Raw genomic sequence first — 20,335 nt, 5'->3', positions numbered from 1 at the left:
ATATTTTCTCATTCGGATGGTTGTCTCTTAACCTTGTTGATGGCTTCTTTTGCTGAGCAGAAGCTTTTTAATTTGATGTAGTCCCATTCATTTTGTTTTGCTTTTACTTCTCTTGCCTTTGAGGTCAAATTCATAAAATCCTCTTTAAGTCCCAGGTCCTTGAGTTTAGTTCCTATGTTTTTTTCTATGCATTTTATTGTTTCAGGTTTCATTGTTTCATGTCCTTAATCTATTTTAGTTAATTTTGGTGTGTGGCGATAGACAACAGTCTAGTTTCATTCTTTTGCAGGTAGCTTTCCAGTTTTCCCAGCATCATTTATTGAAGAGGTTTTCCTTTCCCCATGGAATGTTTTTAGCTTTTTTGTCAAAAATTATTTGCCCATAAAAATATGGGTTTACTTCTGGACTCTCCATTCTGTTCCACTGGTCTGTGTGACTGTTTTGCTACCAAATGGCAATATTTTATCTTATTTCTGGGCTACTGTGTGCAATGCCACAATGAATATAGGGATGCAGGTATATTTTGAATTAGCATTTTCATATTCTTTGGATACACACTCATAGGAGGAATTGCTGGATCATATGGTAGTCCTATTCTCAATTGTTTGAAGATCCTCCATACTGTTTTTCATAGTGGCTGCACTAATTTACTATCCCACAAATAGTGTGCAAGGGTTCCCTTCACACCCTCTATAAAATCAACTAAAGAACTTCTGTAAGGCAAAGGAAACCATCAACAAAACAAAAAGTCCACCATCTGAATGGGAGAAGATATTTGCAAATGGTATATTCGATAAGGAGTTAATATCCAAAATATATAAAGAATTCATGCAACTCAACAACAAAAACAAACAACCCAATTAAAAAATGGACAGGGGATCTGCATAGACATTTTTCAAAGAAAAATATACAGATATGACCAACAAGCATAGGAAAAGATGTTCAACATTACTGATCATTAGGGAAATGCAAATCAAAACCACAGTGAGAGAACACCTCACATCTGTTAGAATAGCTATTATCAAAAAGACAAGAAATAACAAGCGTTGACGAGGATGAAGGAGGGACATTTTTATCAGATTGTCTTTCCTTTGGGATAGCTGAGAGAGAATGGCCCCAAATAAATATTCAGATAAGAAACTAGAGAGATCAAAGGCTGGAGCTGTAGTTTTCCAACATGAACAAACACGTGAATCATCTGGAGACCCTGTTATAAGGCAGACTTTGAGTTAATGGAGAGTGAGAGCAGAGCTGAGAGATTTCATTCCTAACGAGTTCCCAGGTGATCCTGCTGGCCATGGAACCACATTTTGATTAACAGGGAACTGAAACATATGGTCTTAGAAGGCTTAAGTGGAGATACTACTCTGAGCAAGCCCCGTGAGCCTCAGGTGGAAGGTGATGAGGCAGAAAGAAGAGAGAAAGGACTCAGGTAATTAAGGGATGAGAAAGATCAGCTTGACTCACTTAATTTTGCTTAAGGCTGTTCTTTCCAGGGCAAAGAAGAATAGATAAATAGATGTTTAAGATTTTCCACTTTATTTTTATATTCTATTTTATTTTTTGATTTTATATTTTACATATATTTTAAAAATATGTAATACAAATCCAGTGGAATCGAGATCTACTTGTTGGTTCTTGGTGAAGGTGTTGGTTGTTGGTTGTTAAGTTTTTTAAACATGATACTGCGCTTCCCAGACTGAGATATCTAAAGGTATGTCTGGGAAAACATCCATTTGAAGATCTCAGAAGAAAAAAAATTGTTTTCTATTAAATAAACCTGTATACCACGGAGAAGAATAAAACATGTGGATAAATTTTAATGAATCCAAGGGGATGTGGCAGCGGCTTCAAGCTGTGCTCTCACGTCCTGTCCCAGGTTTTCTTCTGCAGATAGGAACACAGCAGTGATGAACAGGGATAACAGATCGTGACCGAGGTAATGCCTGTAAAGCAGGAAGCGAGCGCTCTTTCCTTTTTATTGTTGATTTTCTCATTGCTGTTTCCTTTCTCTTTAGTTCCTTGCCTGATGAGGTTGTTCCTGGCCTCATTTCTATCTCACTGCTCTTGATTGCCCTTCCCTCTGTACAAATAGTCATGTGTGTGTTCTCCTCCTTTTCTCTTGCTAGATGTTGATTCTTGGTCTTGGCTTTCACTGAGCCCCTTCTCGCCCCATCCTCCCTATCTTTCTATCACTCTTGCTTAACTTATTCAGGAAGTGAAGTTGCTAAAGGCAGCCTTTGGGTCAGAGTCCCTGCTTCCCATTACTAGAACTTGATAATTATTAAAGGACCCAGGAACAACTTATCTCACCAATGAACTCCTACTTCTCCCACTAGTCAATGTTTATTAAACCCTAACTACGAGTTATTATAAAGAGCACAACAATAACCATGCTCAGAGAGGCTCTGCCTCTTCTTGGCAACCTTCATTATTACCGAATCTGCCTCCAGCTCAGTGGTACCTCCCGTGCAGAAATGGGAACTGGGTTTATACTGACCCCCAGTAGACACTCAGGAGAGGAGATGGGATTAACAGCCCACTGGCACTTTATCCAGAGCCTTCAGGGGATATATTATTTGGCTCTCTAGTGCCCGAAATTTTCCAAATGACTAAATGACTTCAAACCATCATTGGTTTATTTTGCAACATGGCTTCTTTCCAATTACCCTTTGTCCCAGTCATCTCTGATCATCCAAGAGGGATCCCTTGCAAAATCTGAATTCTTTCCTTGCATAGTGTGGCTGGTAACCCTTAGTTATTTTTTCATTAACTTAAAAGTTTTTTAAGGGTTTAAATTGGTACACAATGTCTTTCAGATGCTTTCTTGGGCTCCAAGACTAGGATGAAAGTAGAGTAATATAAGGAGGGGAAATTTTGTTTGTGGATAGCTGTGTAAGGGCTTAGCTACAAAGAATAGGAAGATTATTTCTAAAACTATTGCTTGGGAAAAAATGAAGTTATGTCGATTGATTATGCACTAGAGTGCCAGGTTTTTTCTTTAAGGACTTGAGTCAGCTAGTACCCCAAACCACACTTTGAGTGACCCCTCTGAAAGTGTTTACGTTGTCTTGCTGCCTCTTGGTATTTGGTTCCTAGTAATCTACTTCAGATAGAAGAAAAGTATTCACCTAGGTCAGAGATTGTTCAGGTCAGTGTATTTGGAGACAGAGATCATCAAGTGACTTTAAGAGGGTGACGACAGCCCTTAGAATCAGGAGAACTGGTCCTTGCATTGGTGAGTTTATGTCTCTCATCTTTGCTAAGTTATCAAAGTTTAATTGGATTTTATAAATATCCACATGTAGCAATCACCTGAATCTTTGGTGCAAGGATGGTAATTAGTGACCCACCTAAAATATAATACTATCAATTTACAATTGATAATATTATAGGGAGAATTGGTAACACTGTCTGGTATTATTATTTCCTTATTCTACTCTTACTCCTAGGAAGAAGAGACCAAACTTATATTTCTAGAATTTCGTTCGGGGAAACTTAAGTGAAGAAGGAATTAGAAAATCAGATCTGGAGTTTAGTGAATTGGGGAGCGGGGAGGAAGTTGTGGTAGTGGAAAGGTAAGAGTAATGCTGGATGGTGAAAGAGGGGAGGAGGGGATACAGGAAAGGGAACACAAGTGGTTGGGCGCTGCCTGAGCCCCGTAACTTTTATAGCTCATATACATAAACATTTAGATGTTATAAATCAAACTAACAGAGGTTTAAGAAAATAGTTGAATCCTGTAGTCTTCATGAGGATACCCTCATAATGGCCTGGAAGGCCGAGTTTGAATGTGGAATTACCAGATTCTTCAGAGATACTTGCCAGAATATTGTGACTCACTGCTAGTCTTTGGTCTCCCTGCTCTTTGCATCCTTCCTACATCACACCATGAGAGGTCTCAGGTGCGCACATGTTGATGTTCCAGCCTCAAGCACAAGCTCTAGTCCCACACCCCAACCTCCTGGCAAACAGGTGCTTCTAGACCACCCTTTAGCCCTCAGTGTGCACATGTGGTTCTTCCTTAGAGGTTTGAACCCAGGAAAAAGGCCCGCAAAGGCCCTGACAGTGAACGTGGGTACAGTCTATAAGAAGGAATGGTGTGGTAAGTGTTCAAGTAGGCACATCTACTTGGTTTTATGGCCTCACTGCCTGTGTCGGAGCTATGGATGGAAAAGGGCCAGCATGAGGCTCTTAGAAAAGCAGAAGTCCCTCTTGCCTGTCCACGGATGGTACTAAGTGGTAGAACTGTCCAGTGTTCCCACAAAGAACATCTTTAAAAATAGCAGGTAAATAGCCAGCTATGGCCTTAGAGATTGAAAGCCCTCAGGCCCACGCTTGTCTGACAAGTTTCAGAGTCACCTGTCTTTAAATGGGCCATATGGGGCTAGACCCCAAGCATCTCTGCAGTCACCAGTATAGACTGAAACAGAGACACTTTCCTTCTCTCCATTTTCTAGGTACCAGAAAAGATTCCAGTTGAACCAGGACTGGAGGTAGGACCTCCCCCTGCCCGGCCCCAAACAAGACAGAATTTCTCAATCTGCCTGACCATTGGGAAACTCAAGAGTCCTAGGATGCTAGGCCTACTTATAGGTCACAATGTGCTTAGCTCCTAGAACAAAAGACCAAAAGAACTAGGAGGGGGAAGGCGAGGTGTGGTAAGTTCCTTACTCCGCTTCCTTAACTGAAACCTTCTCTACAGCATCAGGAAGAGTGAAGGAAGTTGTCAAAAACATTATGGACTTGGACAAATGTTTCTCAGCCTCTAGATTTTTGAAGAAAGTTTCCATCAATTTGAATGGATGCCATCAGTAAATCCTAAATCTGTAACTGCTCTGTAGTCTGCAGCAGCTCTTTGTCACTATGACTAACTGTTCTGGCAGGAGCTTTGGTGGATCTGGCCAGGAGTCCAAGCCAGAGACATGACAGAGGTCAGGTCTGACTTTGGTAGCATGCTGGCTCCCAGCCTTCTATCCTCAGCTCTGTCTGAGCACACAACCCCAAACACAAAAACAAATACTGTGTCATTTCATCATAAACACTTCAGATTTATTGTAGCATTTATTGAATACATTTTCCCTACTGTTGAGAAAACTTGTTTGGAAGACTTTAAGTCTTTTAGCAAATTCAAATGGGAAAAAGGCACAGATTCACTGGTGTCAAGCGGGGTTGTGTGAAATATACAACTCTGCTCTGCTCAGAAAATCTCTTAGATCAAGAGAAAGATGGATTTTCAAGATCTACCATGGTGTGCTGCACTATGTTTTTTTACTCTGGAAAAAAAGCATGTACAGCCTATTTTAAACTAAAATAACTGCTTTTGCTTATTCTAGAGTTTGCTTTTTATTTTTGGAAAGTACAGTGACCGAGCACAGACAATAATGATCAAAATGCTGACTTCAAATGGGATTTCGTTTGCAATTTTTAATTAAGCAATCCGTGCAAACATTTTTTTTTTTTTTTTTTTTTTTTACTTCAACAGTGAGAGAGAAAAACATGGCCACACTTGGGTGCCTGGTGTTAAAACAGAAAATACTTTCTCATTGCAACCAGGTTTCAAAGCAGTGGAGTGCAGAGAGGCAGCGCCCAGGCCGTTAGTATTCCTCAGGATTGCTGGATTGCAAGTCTCGCAAATACGAATCAATTATGTTAGGAGGTACACCTTGCAAGAGGAGCCTGCAGAAGGAAAGTCCACCTAGGGAGGACAAAAAGGAAAAGGCAAAGTCAAAACCACGTATGTGAAAAATCACTGAAATAATATTTCTGGACTAGCTGCCTGGAGATGTGACTAATTATATTCCAAGTTAGTTACAAAAAATCCATTCAGTCACTACTTGGAAATCTTCTTGTGGGTTAAGTACATTTAGAATTTAAAGCACTTGGCCTCTGGAAGGAAAAGCAAGTTCCCGGCAGACTCATAGCAGTGTTTGTTCCCTACTATTATTCAATCTTAGTTTAAATTCCTAACTGGTTGGAAAGTACTTATTACTCTCTGAGAGGTCTGGGGATTCTCTAGAGATGATTTAAGTGCTCCGAGTGAATGGCAGAACAAACGCGGGCCATGTTGTGAATCTGTGGGAAGAAGTGTTTCCAGTTCGTTAATGTTCTTTTTATTTAAGCACAAAAAATTATGACTCGAGCACTTTGAAAAAAGGCAAAAAGGCACTACTTTAACTTTGGCTACTTATACATCGTCGAAAGGGAAAAAATTGGAAATATTTTGTTTAAAATGCTAAAACCTATTGGATATCTTCTGAGAGTGAGAGAAATACCTACTAATATTTCCTACTTACCTTCTGTGTTTCTGAATTATAGATAAAAGTTAATAAAAGTACCCTTCACGAGAAAACCCATGAAACCATAACAATTCATGGTCCTTTAGAGAAATGCTTCACTACTCGCTAATAAATTCACATCCAGACAAAAACAGCATGCCATTTGAACATTCTGAAAACTTCTTTAATGCAAATTTGAGGATCATTCTCCTTTTATTTCAAAAAAAAATTCAAGTCACATATTGATAGAAATGATGCCACTTATTACATGTCCATTCCTTGATGCAGAGTTTAGAATGCTTGGGTATCACTCATTTTCATCTACATTAAATGCTTTAATTCATGCTCTACCGCATTCAACAACTTGCTTTATGTCAACAGGGGATTGTGCAGGGTAAGTACTAGCTGTTAATTTCAAGATACTGAAATACATATTAAAACTACCGAGTTAGAGATTTTAAATAGTCTATTTTCATTGGATTACATAATGAAAATCATGCCATACTCCACAGGCTTTGTATGGCTTATGACAGTCATAAGCTTCATATGCCTAAACCATATGAAAGCTTACCTTAGATGATAATATACATTCAAAAATCCTTACTGTGCTACAACTAAGGAAAAGAGAAAGAGAGAAAGAAGTTGTAAGCATTAATAAAGTGCTAAAACCACAGTTGAGTACTCGTTGGATGAAATTATGGTCATGATTATGATGAGGTGATTTCATTAATCCTTAGTCATGTGAAAGATGTAGGAAAATAGAAGCGTATGGAATGAAGAGCAAGGGATCCAGTCACTTCAAAAGGATCATTAATATGTAAAACATGTATTAATATGCACAACCGCTTTGCCTAAACAGGTGGCAGAGCCAATTTGATGGTATAGTGAATATTTATGGTAAGAGCTTCCAAACCATTAGCTTAAAAAAAAAAAAACCTACAACATATATATATTGTGTTTTTCAACAAAAGAAAAACATAAATAATAGACAAAGCATTAGTGTCCATATATATATGTTGAAATTCTAAAAGGCAAAATTATCAAGTAGATGTAAATGTTAGACTAGTGTATTCTATAATATTGTGTTCTGAACTGATTACCTATGACTGATTTAAATAAACACAAGACTTAGACAAACAGGCTAGAAAGTGATCATATGAATAATTTACAAAACTTTAAAGAAAGATCCCTAATTCTTTCCTCTTTTGAAAGCTGACATTACCTCTGGGGACTCAGAGAGCAAATACTACAAACTCAGACATAGATCTAAGTCATTAGAGTTTACACCAGGTTGCTTTCTCAGCTCCAAAGAACTTCTTAATTCACTCTTCCAAATGGAGGTGAATCATGCATATAGACACATTTATTGCTTAATACATTTAGTAATGGGGCCTACAATTTGGGTCTCATGAAAATATCCAAAATGTTCAACAGTTAGATGGGTTACAGATATTCTACTGGTGAATTTTTCACTGGAAAATCAAATATGAAAGTTTCCAAATATTGGATCTGTTTTTATTTGTGACCTCTCCCCACCAAAAATGTCCAGAACACTTTTTCTACAATTTAGCAACTTAAAAACGTTCAGTTTTCTGAATTTCAATGTGAATCTAAGGAAACTAAACTATCTTAAAAGAAGATCCTATCTATTTACATATGAAATATGAAAAAATTAAAGAAATACCATGGGTTCCTAGGTTTTGATAATCTTATATCTAAAATGAGGTCATCTTCAAATGTAGATTTCTGGCTTTATTTATGGGGACCTGTGGTACTTAATATCCTTGAATAATTTGGCCTTCCTCGTTCATGGCATAAACACTGTATGCCATGAGCTGCTAAAAAATATAATTAAAAGCAAATGAGAAAGTCAAGCTTTACATGCAAAGTGCGATTTCATGTAAGAGGAATGGAACAGAAAGTAGAAATATCCAGTGGAACATGAACTTTTAAAACCTGTTGCTGCCCCTCCAGGAATTCTGGGTGTCCAGGGGTATTTATTCCTTGATATATCACTGTAGAATTAGAATATTTGTACCAGTATTTATTTATTCTCAGTTGACATTCTTACCTTTATTTTTCACAGTGTAACTTGATTCAAGTCACCTATTATCAGATAACAATCTGATGATAAATAATCTTGGCTTTACTTTAGGACCAAACGCTTTTACCAACATATTACAATTGATATCTTACTATGAACTTATATATTAGAATACATTATTTATATTATTAAATTAAATTACTATGGAATTCACTATGCAATTACTATACAGAATATATCATCTATATGATTAACATTATTAGCATCTATGGAAGACCCCAAATGTTGAACCATTTATGAAATCATCATTTTATAGCATTAGCATTCAGTTACTTTCAAAACACGCAGAAGTGGTACTAGGCTTTTTTTTTTATGTTGAAACATAAATATCAACAATACCTTGGAACTAACTAATAAGGCTAGGCATTTAGAAACCAGACATATTTGCAACCATGACCTTAATCGGCATTTAAAGCTAATAAGCAGCTAAAATAATTAATTTGCAAGCACTATCCAAAGTAAAGTTTGAAGTTTTCTATGAATATTATGTTTTATATTTGAGAGGGAAAAAACCCCAAAAAATTTCCCCTTAATTATGAATCTACTATACTGTATTATCTGAGGACAGACAGAGATTATAAGAGAAAGAATACTATTTTTTTTAGTTATAAAAGGAAATTTTTCCAAAAAGTTTCTTTACTATTTTATACTAACATTGGTACTAAAAAACTTTTTCTTTACATAAATATCCTAAGCATTTATAATGCTTTTTCTCAACTAGATATTTACAAGATTACCTTTCTGACTTTTAGGTCATAATTTTTTCATTACAGAGGTAGGATAAGACTTTGGTTATCATAGAAAGACAATATAATACAATAACAACAGAGAAAAGACATTAGGATCATGTCACTTATTATCTCTTAACAGTGACTCTGACAACTGTAGTTTTCATGGTGTCCCAAAGTAGGTTTTGATTGTCAAGAAAAAACTTCAATATAAAAATATACTCAATTAATATGAAAACTGATTAAAATGACAGACTATGCTGAGACTTTCTAACACATTAATTCTTATATGTTTTCTTGGTTTACATTGGTTGCAAAACTTCTGAAAACTGCTATAAATGAAATGCATTCCTGTAAATGGAAGTTCTCTAATGAGATTTGAAAAGCAACTGATAAAAATATGTGTATGTTATATTCTGCATGTATAATACTATACACAAAATTAACAAACTTACCCATATATGTTGAAAGTTTCAGAAAACAGTAAACTAATGAAATAGTATAAATTCCTTAATTGCAGTTTAATTAGATAAGTTTTTGCACTAGGATTCTTTTTATAGATGAACTACATCTCCAAAATAATATCCGCTGACTTTATTTATTCTCACTATGCTGTGCACATACCAGCATTCCACTGAAATTAATATTCCTTTGGTTAACAAGAATTGCAAGAGATGAAAAAAATAAGTCTATGTAGATAACCAAGTAGGCTTCACAAATAAATCACGAGTAAATGCAAAATGTAAAAATGTCTTCTCAAATTCTCTTCCCCCTCCCTCCATCCAGAACATTTTGGCAAACAATTTAGATTTTGCAGTAAGGACAATAATCAAGTGAGTTCCATTCATTTTATCCTACACCTAAGATCTTGGATGCCATACCTTTCACCTCCAGTTTGCATTCGATCTCCACTGTCCCCAGGTCATTGACTGCTTTGCAGCAGTAGGTGCCTCCGTCATAGGGGCTGGGCTTACGAATCTCCAGAGTACAGACCCCTTGATTGCTGAACATCCTGTATCTTGGGTCATCCACAATAGCAACTTTGTTTTTCATCCAGGTTATTTTGGGCTGAAGTTAATATGGAAGTAAATGAGGTCAAAACATATCTGTATTTTGCATATTAATAGGCCATTGAAGCCAGTGACAGACTTTTAAAGCATGGCTTAGAAAGAAAGCACATCTAAGAAATTCACTTTCACTTGAACACTGTTTCTCTCAAATTAAATTCTGCTTAGCGCTTGGCGGGAGAGCAAATGAGCAGTTCTGAAGAAGCAAGCCAGAATGGTTCAGGGGACAGCTCTGGGGCAATCGTCCTAAACAGATTTGGTTGTATCTCAATTTGATCTACAGGTCCACGAGGTTAGCACATCCAAAGGAGTATATATGGCTCAGCATTTTTCAAAGATGCCCCCCAAATGGGTCATGACCATCTTATTTTCTCCGCTTCATTTTCCTGATATTCTTTTCTCATTATCTGTGGGCTGCTAATGCCTCCTTACAACTTAATCTGTCCTCTGACATCTGCATTCACCATCATTCTCCAACCAGTTAATTCTAGATCTGTCATAACCCGATCACCCAGGAAGGGAACTCCATTCTCCTTGATGCCTGAACTACATATGACATCACTGACCCTCCACTCTTACGTTCATATTGTCTTCTCCTTTATTATGTAAATGTACGCCCTTCACATTTCATCCTCCACCTCTTATAGGATTTTGCCTTTCTCAGATTCTAGAGAGGCACTTCTCTTTTTTTTTCACAATGTCTTCTATCTTCTTCCATCTTTCAAAAGAAGGCATTCACTGAGGCTCACACCTTGGTCCTTGGCTTTTTGCTCACTACCCTCTTTTCTCAATGACATTCCTTTCTAGAGCTTCAACTCCATGGGGTGGAATGTAGCAGCCCCATGCCTGGGGACTCCCAAACTGAGAGTCACAGCCCTGGCCTTTCTCCTAAGCTTCAGCGAACCTCTCCCCTGCCTACCGTTCATTCCCACCTGGATGTACCACCATCACTTCCAATTAAACATGAATCCAGCATCTTCCTCCCATCCTCAGTTTGGCTTCTCTCTTTGACTTCCCTATTTCCGTTCATGGTATAGGCCGGAAAACACCATTGTTTGCAAGTTTTACAAACTCTTGGGCTCCTTCCCTCAGTGTCACCCAAGGATAGATATCTCTATGTACAACATTCATTAATCTGCTGTTCTTTTCAAATGCCAGCAACATGGAACCTTGAAACCCCTCTAACTCTCTTCAGTCAGATGCGATTTTTCCCTTCCCAGTACTCTGTACCCTTAATACAGCACATTTTAAATTCTGCCTTGCATTGTAGTATCATTAATTGTGATGAATCAATATTAACACCTAATTTGTCAGGTGGAACAATATTACTTCCATCTATCTCCTTACCACTCAATTATTTTTAAAATAAGTAGTTTGGTTTTTCCTTAGAAGGTATCCCCTGGTTAGTAAAGAAATATAAACATTTTTTACTACTACATTTAAATAGTGTCTCTAATTATCCATCATCAACATCCTGCTTCCCCGCAACCCTCGACCTCAGAAAATGACACAAATAGCACTTGGGGGGTAAGCTTATATTACTACTTACCTTTATAATGTGGCACATAAAAAGAATTTGAGGTTAATTCTTAAATTTAACTAATGTGTTAAAAAAAAATAATAAAACACAGTACCTTAGGATTTCCTCTCACACTGCAGTTCAGAGTGGCATTGTATCCAGCTATAGCATAGGTGTTAACCAACGGCTGAGTAAACATGGGCGCCTCCGTGAAATCAAAGTCTTCATACACTGGATTTTTGTAGACTTTACCTTAAAAGCAAGCATTAAAAATATCCCAATTTGCCTGAGAGTCTATTATTCTTGGCATTCTTTACTCATGAATAAAACGTCCCTGGGCTTAGAAAAACATGTGAAAACCTGAGTGAACACCACATGGCATTCATTCTGAAGGTTAGCCAGTCTCACATGGGACAGAGAGCCAGATGGTCATCTGAAACCAAGACAAATATTAAAAAGAATTCGGTGTCTGAGTATTTTGATCCATATGGCATTTTAATGTGAAAGTAATGAGGAAGAGCTTTAAGGAGAGTGGTTCATAAAGAAATGAAACGATAGGAATGGAATCAGCTTCACTCATTCCATGGGTCTCATGTAGCTATAGCGAAGGTGTAGAAGAATAAAAGTAACTCGAGCTCTAGAAGTCAATGTCTACTTTTTTCTAACCCTGTGATTTGGCCATTTATACACTTCCTTCCCAGAAGCTGGAATGAATTAAAGATTATATATTAAAAATTCAGTAATATATATTTTTCCTCTAAAAATTTTACTTGTAAAATTAACATTTTACTCAGACATTTTTACCATAATTTAAAAAATGTGTGGTTTTCATTTTCTTATATCCTTTCGCCACATCTTTTTCTTCGGTCTTCTCTAGTCACTGAAAATCAAGGTTTCCGGATGTTTAGTTGTGACATAGTGATTTATAATAAGAACTATGCATTTGATTTTCATCCTCATTTCAGGCACAGAGTTCCTAAACCTTTGAAATTTCCTAAGCAGTGAGAGTGTCTCTGAGATGACTTCCGGACTACACCTAAAGATGGCAGCTGGTTGCCAGGGGAACCAACCTCGTGATTAGTGGTTGGAACTTGCAGTCCCACCCCCAGATCTCCATGGAGAGGAGAGGGGCTGGAGAGCTAATAGATCATGATTATGTAATAAAGCCTTCATAAAAACCCCAAAGCATGGTGAACATGTGGAGGTTCAAGGTCAGTGGCGGAGTTCTGAGAGCATGGACACTCTGTGCCTGCTCTTCATACCCTGCCCAATGTATCTCTTTCACTGGGCTGTTCCTGAGTCATAATCCTTTATAATAAACCAGTGATCTAGTAAACACAACATTTCTCTGAGTTCTGTGAGCTGCTCGAGTAAATTAACAGAACCTAAGGAGGGGGTCATCGGAACCTCTGATTTATTTAGCCCTTTGGTTAGAAGCACAAGTGACAACCTGGACTTGCAATTGGCATCCGAAGTGGGAGTCTGGGGGGCATTCTTGTGGGACTGAGGTCCTAATCTGTAGGATTCGATGTTATCTCCAGGTAAATAGTGTCAGAATTGAGTTGAATTGTAAAACACCCAGCTCGTGTCTGAGAATTGCTTATTGGTATGGGGAAAACTCCCCCAAACCCCTCACACTGGAATTGGGTCCAGAACTCCCTTTTACTAGTCCACTACTAACTCACCATCCTTGGCAATCACAGCACTTTCTTTAGTCATTGTTGCTTCCTCACTGAGGCCGCACATGTTTTCAGCAAAGACCCGGAAGTAATATTCATTTCCTATGACCAATTCAGTAATGGTGGCATTGGTTCGGTGATAATGCTCAATGACAGTGAACCATTCCTGAAAAAAAGATTTTTTCGGAGGAAAATCATCTTAAAATACACAGCTGTTGATTAGAATAAATAACAGATGTTTCATTAGCTAAAAGGAAAATAGCACCTATTTTTACATTGAGAGTAATCATAATGCACATTTAATTTAACACTTTATAATTGATCTATACTTGACTATGTAATTTAATATGCATCTATGCATTATAATCATTTACCCTAGACGTCAACAATTACCTTTATATTTTCTCCATAACTGTACAGAATTTATCATCTATCTGGTCTACCTATCTTTTGTATAACAAAATGTCATTATAGAATTTTAGTGCCAACATATCTATTCTGAGGAAGAGATGATGTTAAATCACTAGATAAAAATTAATATTGTTCAACAAATTTGCTTAATTTTATTAACAGATTCTTTTCTTTTCATTACTTTACTGCAGTCATACTTTGTCACCTTAAGCTGGCTAAGGTTTTCTTTACAGAACTTACTACCTTAAATCATATAGTTACTGTTTTACTGGTTTATTCTCTACACCTGCCCATCACTGGAATGAACACATTATGATGGTAAAGACAGACTTTTCTTCTCACCCCATGTATCCCCAGTGCCTATCATAGTACCTGGCACATAGTAGATACTAGGCAAAAATAAATATTTATTGAATACTAGACTGAATGAATGAATGAGAAGCTAAAACTATTATCTTTTTTTTTCAATTTTTCTTCACCATACCAAGAAATATAGTGATTTTGAAATTTATCTTGCAACCACTAGAATCTGTTGTAGTGCATATATTTAGGACCACTAATTGAGAAAATACATTTGCTGACAAAAAGACAGTTCATAAAGGAAAGGATTTTCCTTGTAACTTTTAAGGACCATCATTATATATGTATTTTGTACATTTTTAAGACAGCAGACAAATATACTTATACCCTCCTTTATTCCCAAAGCACTTTATGTAAACTTTTATTTCGACATTTATTGTATTCTTTTATCATTTGGTTTCATGTCTTTCTTCTTGCCTAGACTGTGAGTGCTCTAAGAATGGAGCTGTGTTTTCTTTCTTTTCTTTTTCTTTTTCTTTCTTTTTCTTTTCTTTCTTTCTTTCTTTTTTCAATCTAGCAGCTAGAACAGTGCTCAACACATAGTAAGTGAATGAATGCATAAATAAGTATATTGGCACACATAATGAGAAGGTATGAATGACTCTAGGAATTTAAGTGAAGAACAGCAACTGTAGACATAATGAGACAATGGTGTAGTGATCTCCTAGGAAGCACACTGGGCAGAGTGAGCATCTTCTGGTCCATAGGTCTGCATCTGCTGAAATGCAACAGAAACACAGGGGTGCAGGGGTCAGGGATCATCCCCTATCACCAGGCAGACCTCAGTCACAGGAAGCAGCAGGAAAGTTCTGGTTCATCTGGACTTTACTAGGTATCTATGAAGACAAATGTTGGACAAATATGATAGGGGTAGAAGAATGGAGTGCCATCTGAAGAAAATATGGTACCTCTGGACTCACTGCTGGTGTCTGGGCCAAAGTGTGAAGAAGAGCCCTCATTGCTAAAGAAATCCAAGATAAGCAGAACTTCACTTGCAAAGAAATCCACTGATCTAGTTCTCAAGTTGTCCAGGTTTAGCTGGAAGATGTTGCTATAACTTATATGACAAATTTTATTTTGTCATGTAACACCCACCCGGGGAGAAAAGAAAAAGACATGATAGAAATAGTTTATAAAAAGGTGAGGCTCGAAATCCATTCTTATTACTTAAACTGCCTTTCTCAACTTTCTTTTCTTATTCTATTAATCTTATGTAATTTCATAATCTAAGTTCTTACTGAGATCTACTAGTATAAGTGTCAAAGGTCTTCTTATCAATATCATTCAGTTTATGTTTTACTCTTCCTATGAGAGTGAAAAGTAGCTCTATGCCATTGTGTGTCCAAACATTCATTTATTCATTCATTCACTTACACACAGGGCAGTAGTGGGCGTATTGGATGGATTCTGATTCAGGAAGACCGACACTTTAATATTTAGAATCTGGTGATCTTGAGCAAGTCATTTAGATTTTCTGAGCTGCTGTTTCCTCATCTATAAAATATGAGTAATAATAGTTCGTACTCCAATTAGGTTGCTTCTTGAACACCCTAAGCTCCTGCCCTCAGGAACTTTGCACATGCTGCTCCCTTTAGATTTGTTCTTTCCTATCTAGTATCTTTTTGTCCATACTACCCAACATTTATTTTACAAAGAAAAAGAGATGTACGGGTGTAAATCTGAGTCAGAATCCAGAATGAGTCAGTATTTGTTGAATGAATGAATTTAATGCATGCTATTGAGCATTGTGCTAGCTGCTTTATATCATTTTAGCCTCATGGTAACCAAACAGAGTAAGTGTTCGTGTCCCTACTTTATAGATGAAGAAGATGGAGGTCAAAGAGGTTAAAGGACTGTCCATGTGCAAGTGGTCTTAAGTGTCAATGTTGGGATTCAAGTCCAGATCTCTGTGGCTCCAAAGACCTTACCCTTTTTGCTGGGCTGTGTCACTTCTCTGCGCTCCGCATGGGTTCCTCCTAAGAGAGGACCTCACGCCTCCCCCTTCTACTGAAATGTGAGTTTGCTGCTGCTGAACAAGAGAAAGCCAGACATTACCATGCTCTTCTTGTCAGCCTTCTGGATCGTGTACCCTGTGATGGCTGCATTTCCATCGTCCTTTGGCGGTGTCCATGTGAGAGCGACATTCTCTCCCCAGACGTCCTCAATCTTCACAGTTTGGGGTGGCCCTGGACGGTCTAGGGGATGAAATCATGGCATGATTTTCCTTCCCAACTAATACCCTTTTATAAGAGGATATGTTAAAATGTCCTTCTCTTCCCTGCATTTCTACCCACATTTCTTAACTTCAGAGAAGTAAAATGCACTCCAGCTAAGCTTATCTGGGAACTCTTGACTTTCACCTCCGTGGAAAGAAAACATGTTTGAAAACAAAATTTTAATGAAACTTCAAACCCTATTAACCATCCCTCTGGGGGCAGACTACTGGCATTGACTCACAAGGCTTACCCTGGCTAATTGGAAATGTGAACTGTTGCTGAACTTGAAGTTTAGAGCCTACATGGATTGAGCAACTCTGGCTTTTGGCGAGAGGCCCTGATCCCACAGCCTGTGAGTGGGTTCCTATTGCAACCTAAAGGCACCTATAATGGGTGTGAGGAAAACTTATTTTTAATCACTCTGCCATCTCCCCCTCCAAGATTTATTTGTATTTATCAAATGTTTCCATTTTATGTAAGTAAAGTGCATTCATGAGAAAACAGTTTTTTCACCTTACTTTCTGTATGACATGAATTTGTGTGACCTCTGACCTTCCAGTAAATTGCAGTTATGTTCATGAAGGCCAAAGAGTCAAGAAAACTAAGTCTTGATTGGCAGGATCCCCCTACCCCCACCCCCAAGTTGTGCACAGAGGTACAAGGAAGGACAATAATAGCATTATATATTTACTTAGTATTTCTTAATTTTCAGAGAAAGTTCACATCTACTATCCTTCTCAGTGCAAATATCTCTCTTTCTGCCCTGAAATACTTTTTAGGTATTAAAATGCAATTCTAAGCAAACTCTAGCATGCTTTCTGGTAATGTTTTTCTCTTTTAATGCCGTTTAACAAGCTGCCTTTATGGGTCTGTGGGGGAAACTACAGTAATAATCTTTCTTTTCTTTCCACTACCACCAACAATGAGTTTCTACAAGTACAGTTTTCTAGCTCCTACTCTCACCAACCCATCCTACAGACAGCCATCTGGTCCCAGTCCAAGCTGCACCCAAGTCTGCTTTGTCTTCATAGATCACACCGATTTGTCAAACACTTGCTCCCCGACAGTAAACGGTATTGATAGATTTTCACTGTCATGGCAGACACATATATTTGGATTAATAAAATAATTAGAATAATGACTGTTACTATTAAACACTCTGAGTCTGCAAATGATGTGCCAGGCACGTATAACTACCTGGCAAAATAACTACATGGCCAAGTAGAAAAATAAAATGTCCTTCCTTGTGCTTTAGAGGGAAGTGCTTTACCAGATCCTTCCGTGGGGTTTCCGTTAGAATGGAGTCAGGCCAGATCTAAGGGCACAGACTAATACTCCACCCCCCTCAACTTAACAAAAATCAAAATTGGTTTAATCAGTGGGAAAGAAGTACTTAGTTTAAAGCACGTGAACTTCCACCAAGGAAAGTCTTGCCACAGGAAGTTGCTCTTGTGGTGAGAAAACCTCTAGTTTCAGAAAATGTGCTGAAATATAATAATAAAAATGACAGGAAACAAGGCTTCCCCTGCTCCGCTCTTAAATTTATTCTTGACATTGCAAAAATAATAGAACATTCAAGTGACAGGGGCCCATTGTAAGGGATCTTCCCTTTCTTTCCTCACTGGACAGAAGTAAGAACTAACCTTATTATTTGGACAGGTAAGTATGTAACATGCCCTGCAATATCAATCAATTTAGTGGTTAACTGTTTAAGTTTGTTCAAGTATATCTTCTTTACATTGAAAAAAAAATTCCTCATTAAAATTTTATTATTAGCCAATTTTAGGTGTAGTAAGAAGCTATGTCTAGAAGCTATAAGTTTTTTATGCAACAAAAAATTTGAATTCAATACAAGAAATAGTTTTATCATCGAGGAGTTGAGAAATGGAGTTGGAGAGAATTCAATTGTAGGGGAGTGCAGATAGTTTTCACTAAAAAGTATAAACATTAATTTTCTTTACTATATATGCCCTAAATCTCCCTGATTAGTCCTTTACTTGGTGAAACATTATTTTGAAATGGTAACAAATCTTACTAATTTATCTTTGGTGAAAAATAGAATTTTACGTAGAGCCAGACTAACATAAATTCTTACTCTAGATTTAATGAGAAGGACAATTAACCCAAATGTACTGCTTGGACAGAATGTTCTAGTTCCTACTTCCAAACCTACCGACAATCTGGATATCGATTGATGCGCTTTCTGTGAATTTTTCCACTTTGACTTGCAGATCATATTTCCCGGAGTGGCTCCTCTCTGCTTTTCTGATAAATATGATTGTATCAGTCTCAGAGTTGCGAATGTTTATTTGGTTCTTATCAATTTCTGCACCGTCTTTCTTCCAAATTAATTCTGGTCTTGGTTTTCCCTAAAAAGAAAGACAGAAAAAGTGGAGAGGAAGGGCAATCGGATTGTCTTAAGATTTCTTTTTTTTTCAGCATTACAAATAATAACAATCACACATCTAGGCCAGGTTGGAAAACAGCCTGGTAGTGGGTGAGTATAGCAATGACGGCAATACTCGCTGTTGCCCTGATCATGTTCTGTGTACAAGGCGCTACACTAAGTATGTGAAGTTTATTATTTTTCTTAATCTTCCTATTAAGATAGTATCATTATCATTGTTTTTTTGGATAAGGAGTTAAATGACTTGCCCAAGGCCTTGCAACTAAGTAAACGTTGGAACCAAGTCTTCGCAGCCAGGTCTCTCTAGCTCCAAAGCCTGCGCAATACAGCATATTGGTTAAGACCATGGGCTCTGGGGCCCTAGAATCTGCATTTGGATCCTGACTTCACCACTGAACAGCTATGTGACCGTGGGAAAGTTACTTAAACTCTCTGTGCATCAGTTTTATTAATATCATCTAAGTGTTAACGATTATTATTCCACTGTGCCGTGCTGCTGATTTCAGGCTTATCTGTGATTCTCTCTTTCCTCTCTCTAGCTGCTGAGACTATTCTTTAAGAGCAGACTTTGAGAAATTATAACCTCATCCGAGGACATGAGTTTTAGTTTACATTACAAAGGAACTTCCTAGGATTCCTGAGCACCCAGGCCACCCTGCAGACAAAAACCACACATTAATTCGATCAGGTGAGATTCAGCCTTTCTATAGGTTCCTAATGTGGCTTGTCGATAGGTTATGATAAGGAATGTAAGAGATACAGAGCAAACCTCTGCCCACAGAGCTTGAAGAATGGTTGGGCAGCTCAGACTTGCACGTGGGAAGTAGAGAACAATATTGTTAAGGATATGGAAAAACAGTTCCAGATCTAATTTCCTTAAATGCGCAATAGGCTATTAGCTACAAGGCCAGAAATGAGTTCCCTGGTAACATATGGAGAGAAAAAAGACACTGGATTAAGTGTCAGGAGACACAGACTCTGCTCTTGGAGCTACCATTTACTTGCTGCATGACCTGGGGCAAGTCATCTCACTTCTCTGAACTTCGGTTTATTCCCTTCTCAGGAGGGGATAAGGAAATCTGCCTTTCCTGCTTCACCAAGTGTTTCTTAGAGTCCAATGAGAAAATGTTTATGAGAACTCTGGAGGTTACACAAATATACAAACATGGCACAGTCTTGTCACCTCCTTTCAGACAGCTGAGCAGCCCCTGGGATGCCATACCCATGAGGTCCCTGTTCTCATGCTCTTCCCTCTCCCGGACCAGTGACAGAAACTGGGATGAACCCTAGTGGTAGAAATGATTCAGCAGCCCCGGTCCAGGGCTGGGGGTGGGCCCTGAGTGCCAGCCTTGTCCCACCTCCTGGTTTTATTTGAAGTCCTGGGAGAAGAGAAGAGGGAGGAACTTGCCTGGTCATCTTCTTCCTCCTCTGCTGTGTTTACACTCACATCCTCCTTGGCTTTCATTCTGATTTCACACACTGTGTATGTAGAAGATAACTGCCTCTTCTAAGGTGTGGGCCTGAGTGCAATGAGGACTGTCCAGTTAGCTTGGTTTTCATGGGGAC

At 38.0% G+C, this 20,335-nt stretch overlaps 1 protein-coding gene across 7 annotated transcripts in view; it reads right to left on the bottom strand.

Annotated features, from left to right (window-relative positions):
• Positions 1-5,067: 5,067 nt before the first annotated feature.
• Positions 5,068-20,335, bottom strand: part of MYBPC1 (myosin binding protein C1) — an 84,700-nt gene continuing 69,432 nt past the window's right edge. For 5 of the 7 annotated variants that reach the window (XM_016127080.2, XM_016127081.2, XM_016127083.2 and 2 more), the window contains 6 exons: positions 18,536-18,731; positions 16,202-16,341; positions 13,382-13,541; positions 11,812-11,948; positions 9,992-10,178; positions 8,117-8,293 (listed from right to left, as the gene is read on the bottom strand). In XM_016127080.2, the coding sequence (XP_015982566.1) occupies positions 8,175-8,293; positions 9,992-10,178; positions 11,812-11,948; positions 13,382-13,541; positions 16,202-16,341; positions 18,536-18,731 (939 nt within the window). In that variant the 3' untranslated portion in view covers positions 8,117-8,174. Of the gene's footprint in view, positions 5,699-8,116; positions 8,294-9,991; positions 10,179-11,811; positions 11,949-13,381; positions 13,542-16,201; positions 16,342-18,535; positions 18,732-20,335 lie in introns of those variants that run through there. The other 2 variants (XM_016127084.2, XM_016127082.2) reach the window with 2 other exon arrangements.

Source organism: Rousettus aegyptiacus, unplaced genomic scaffold (genome assembly GCF_014176215.1).
Source record: "Rousettus aegyptiacus isolate mRouAeg1 unplaced genomic scaffold, mRouAeg1.p scaffold_m13_p_2, whole genome shotgun sequence".
In the NCBI taxonomy this organism is placed as follows: Eukaryota; Metazoa; Chordata; class Mammalia; order Chiroptera; family Pteropodidae; genus Rousettus; species Rousettus aegyptiacus.
This window is presented reverse-complemented; position numbering and strand designations above follow the sequence as displayed.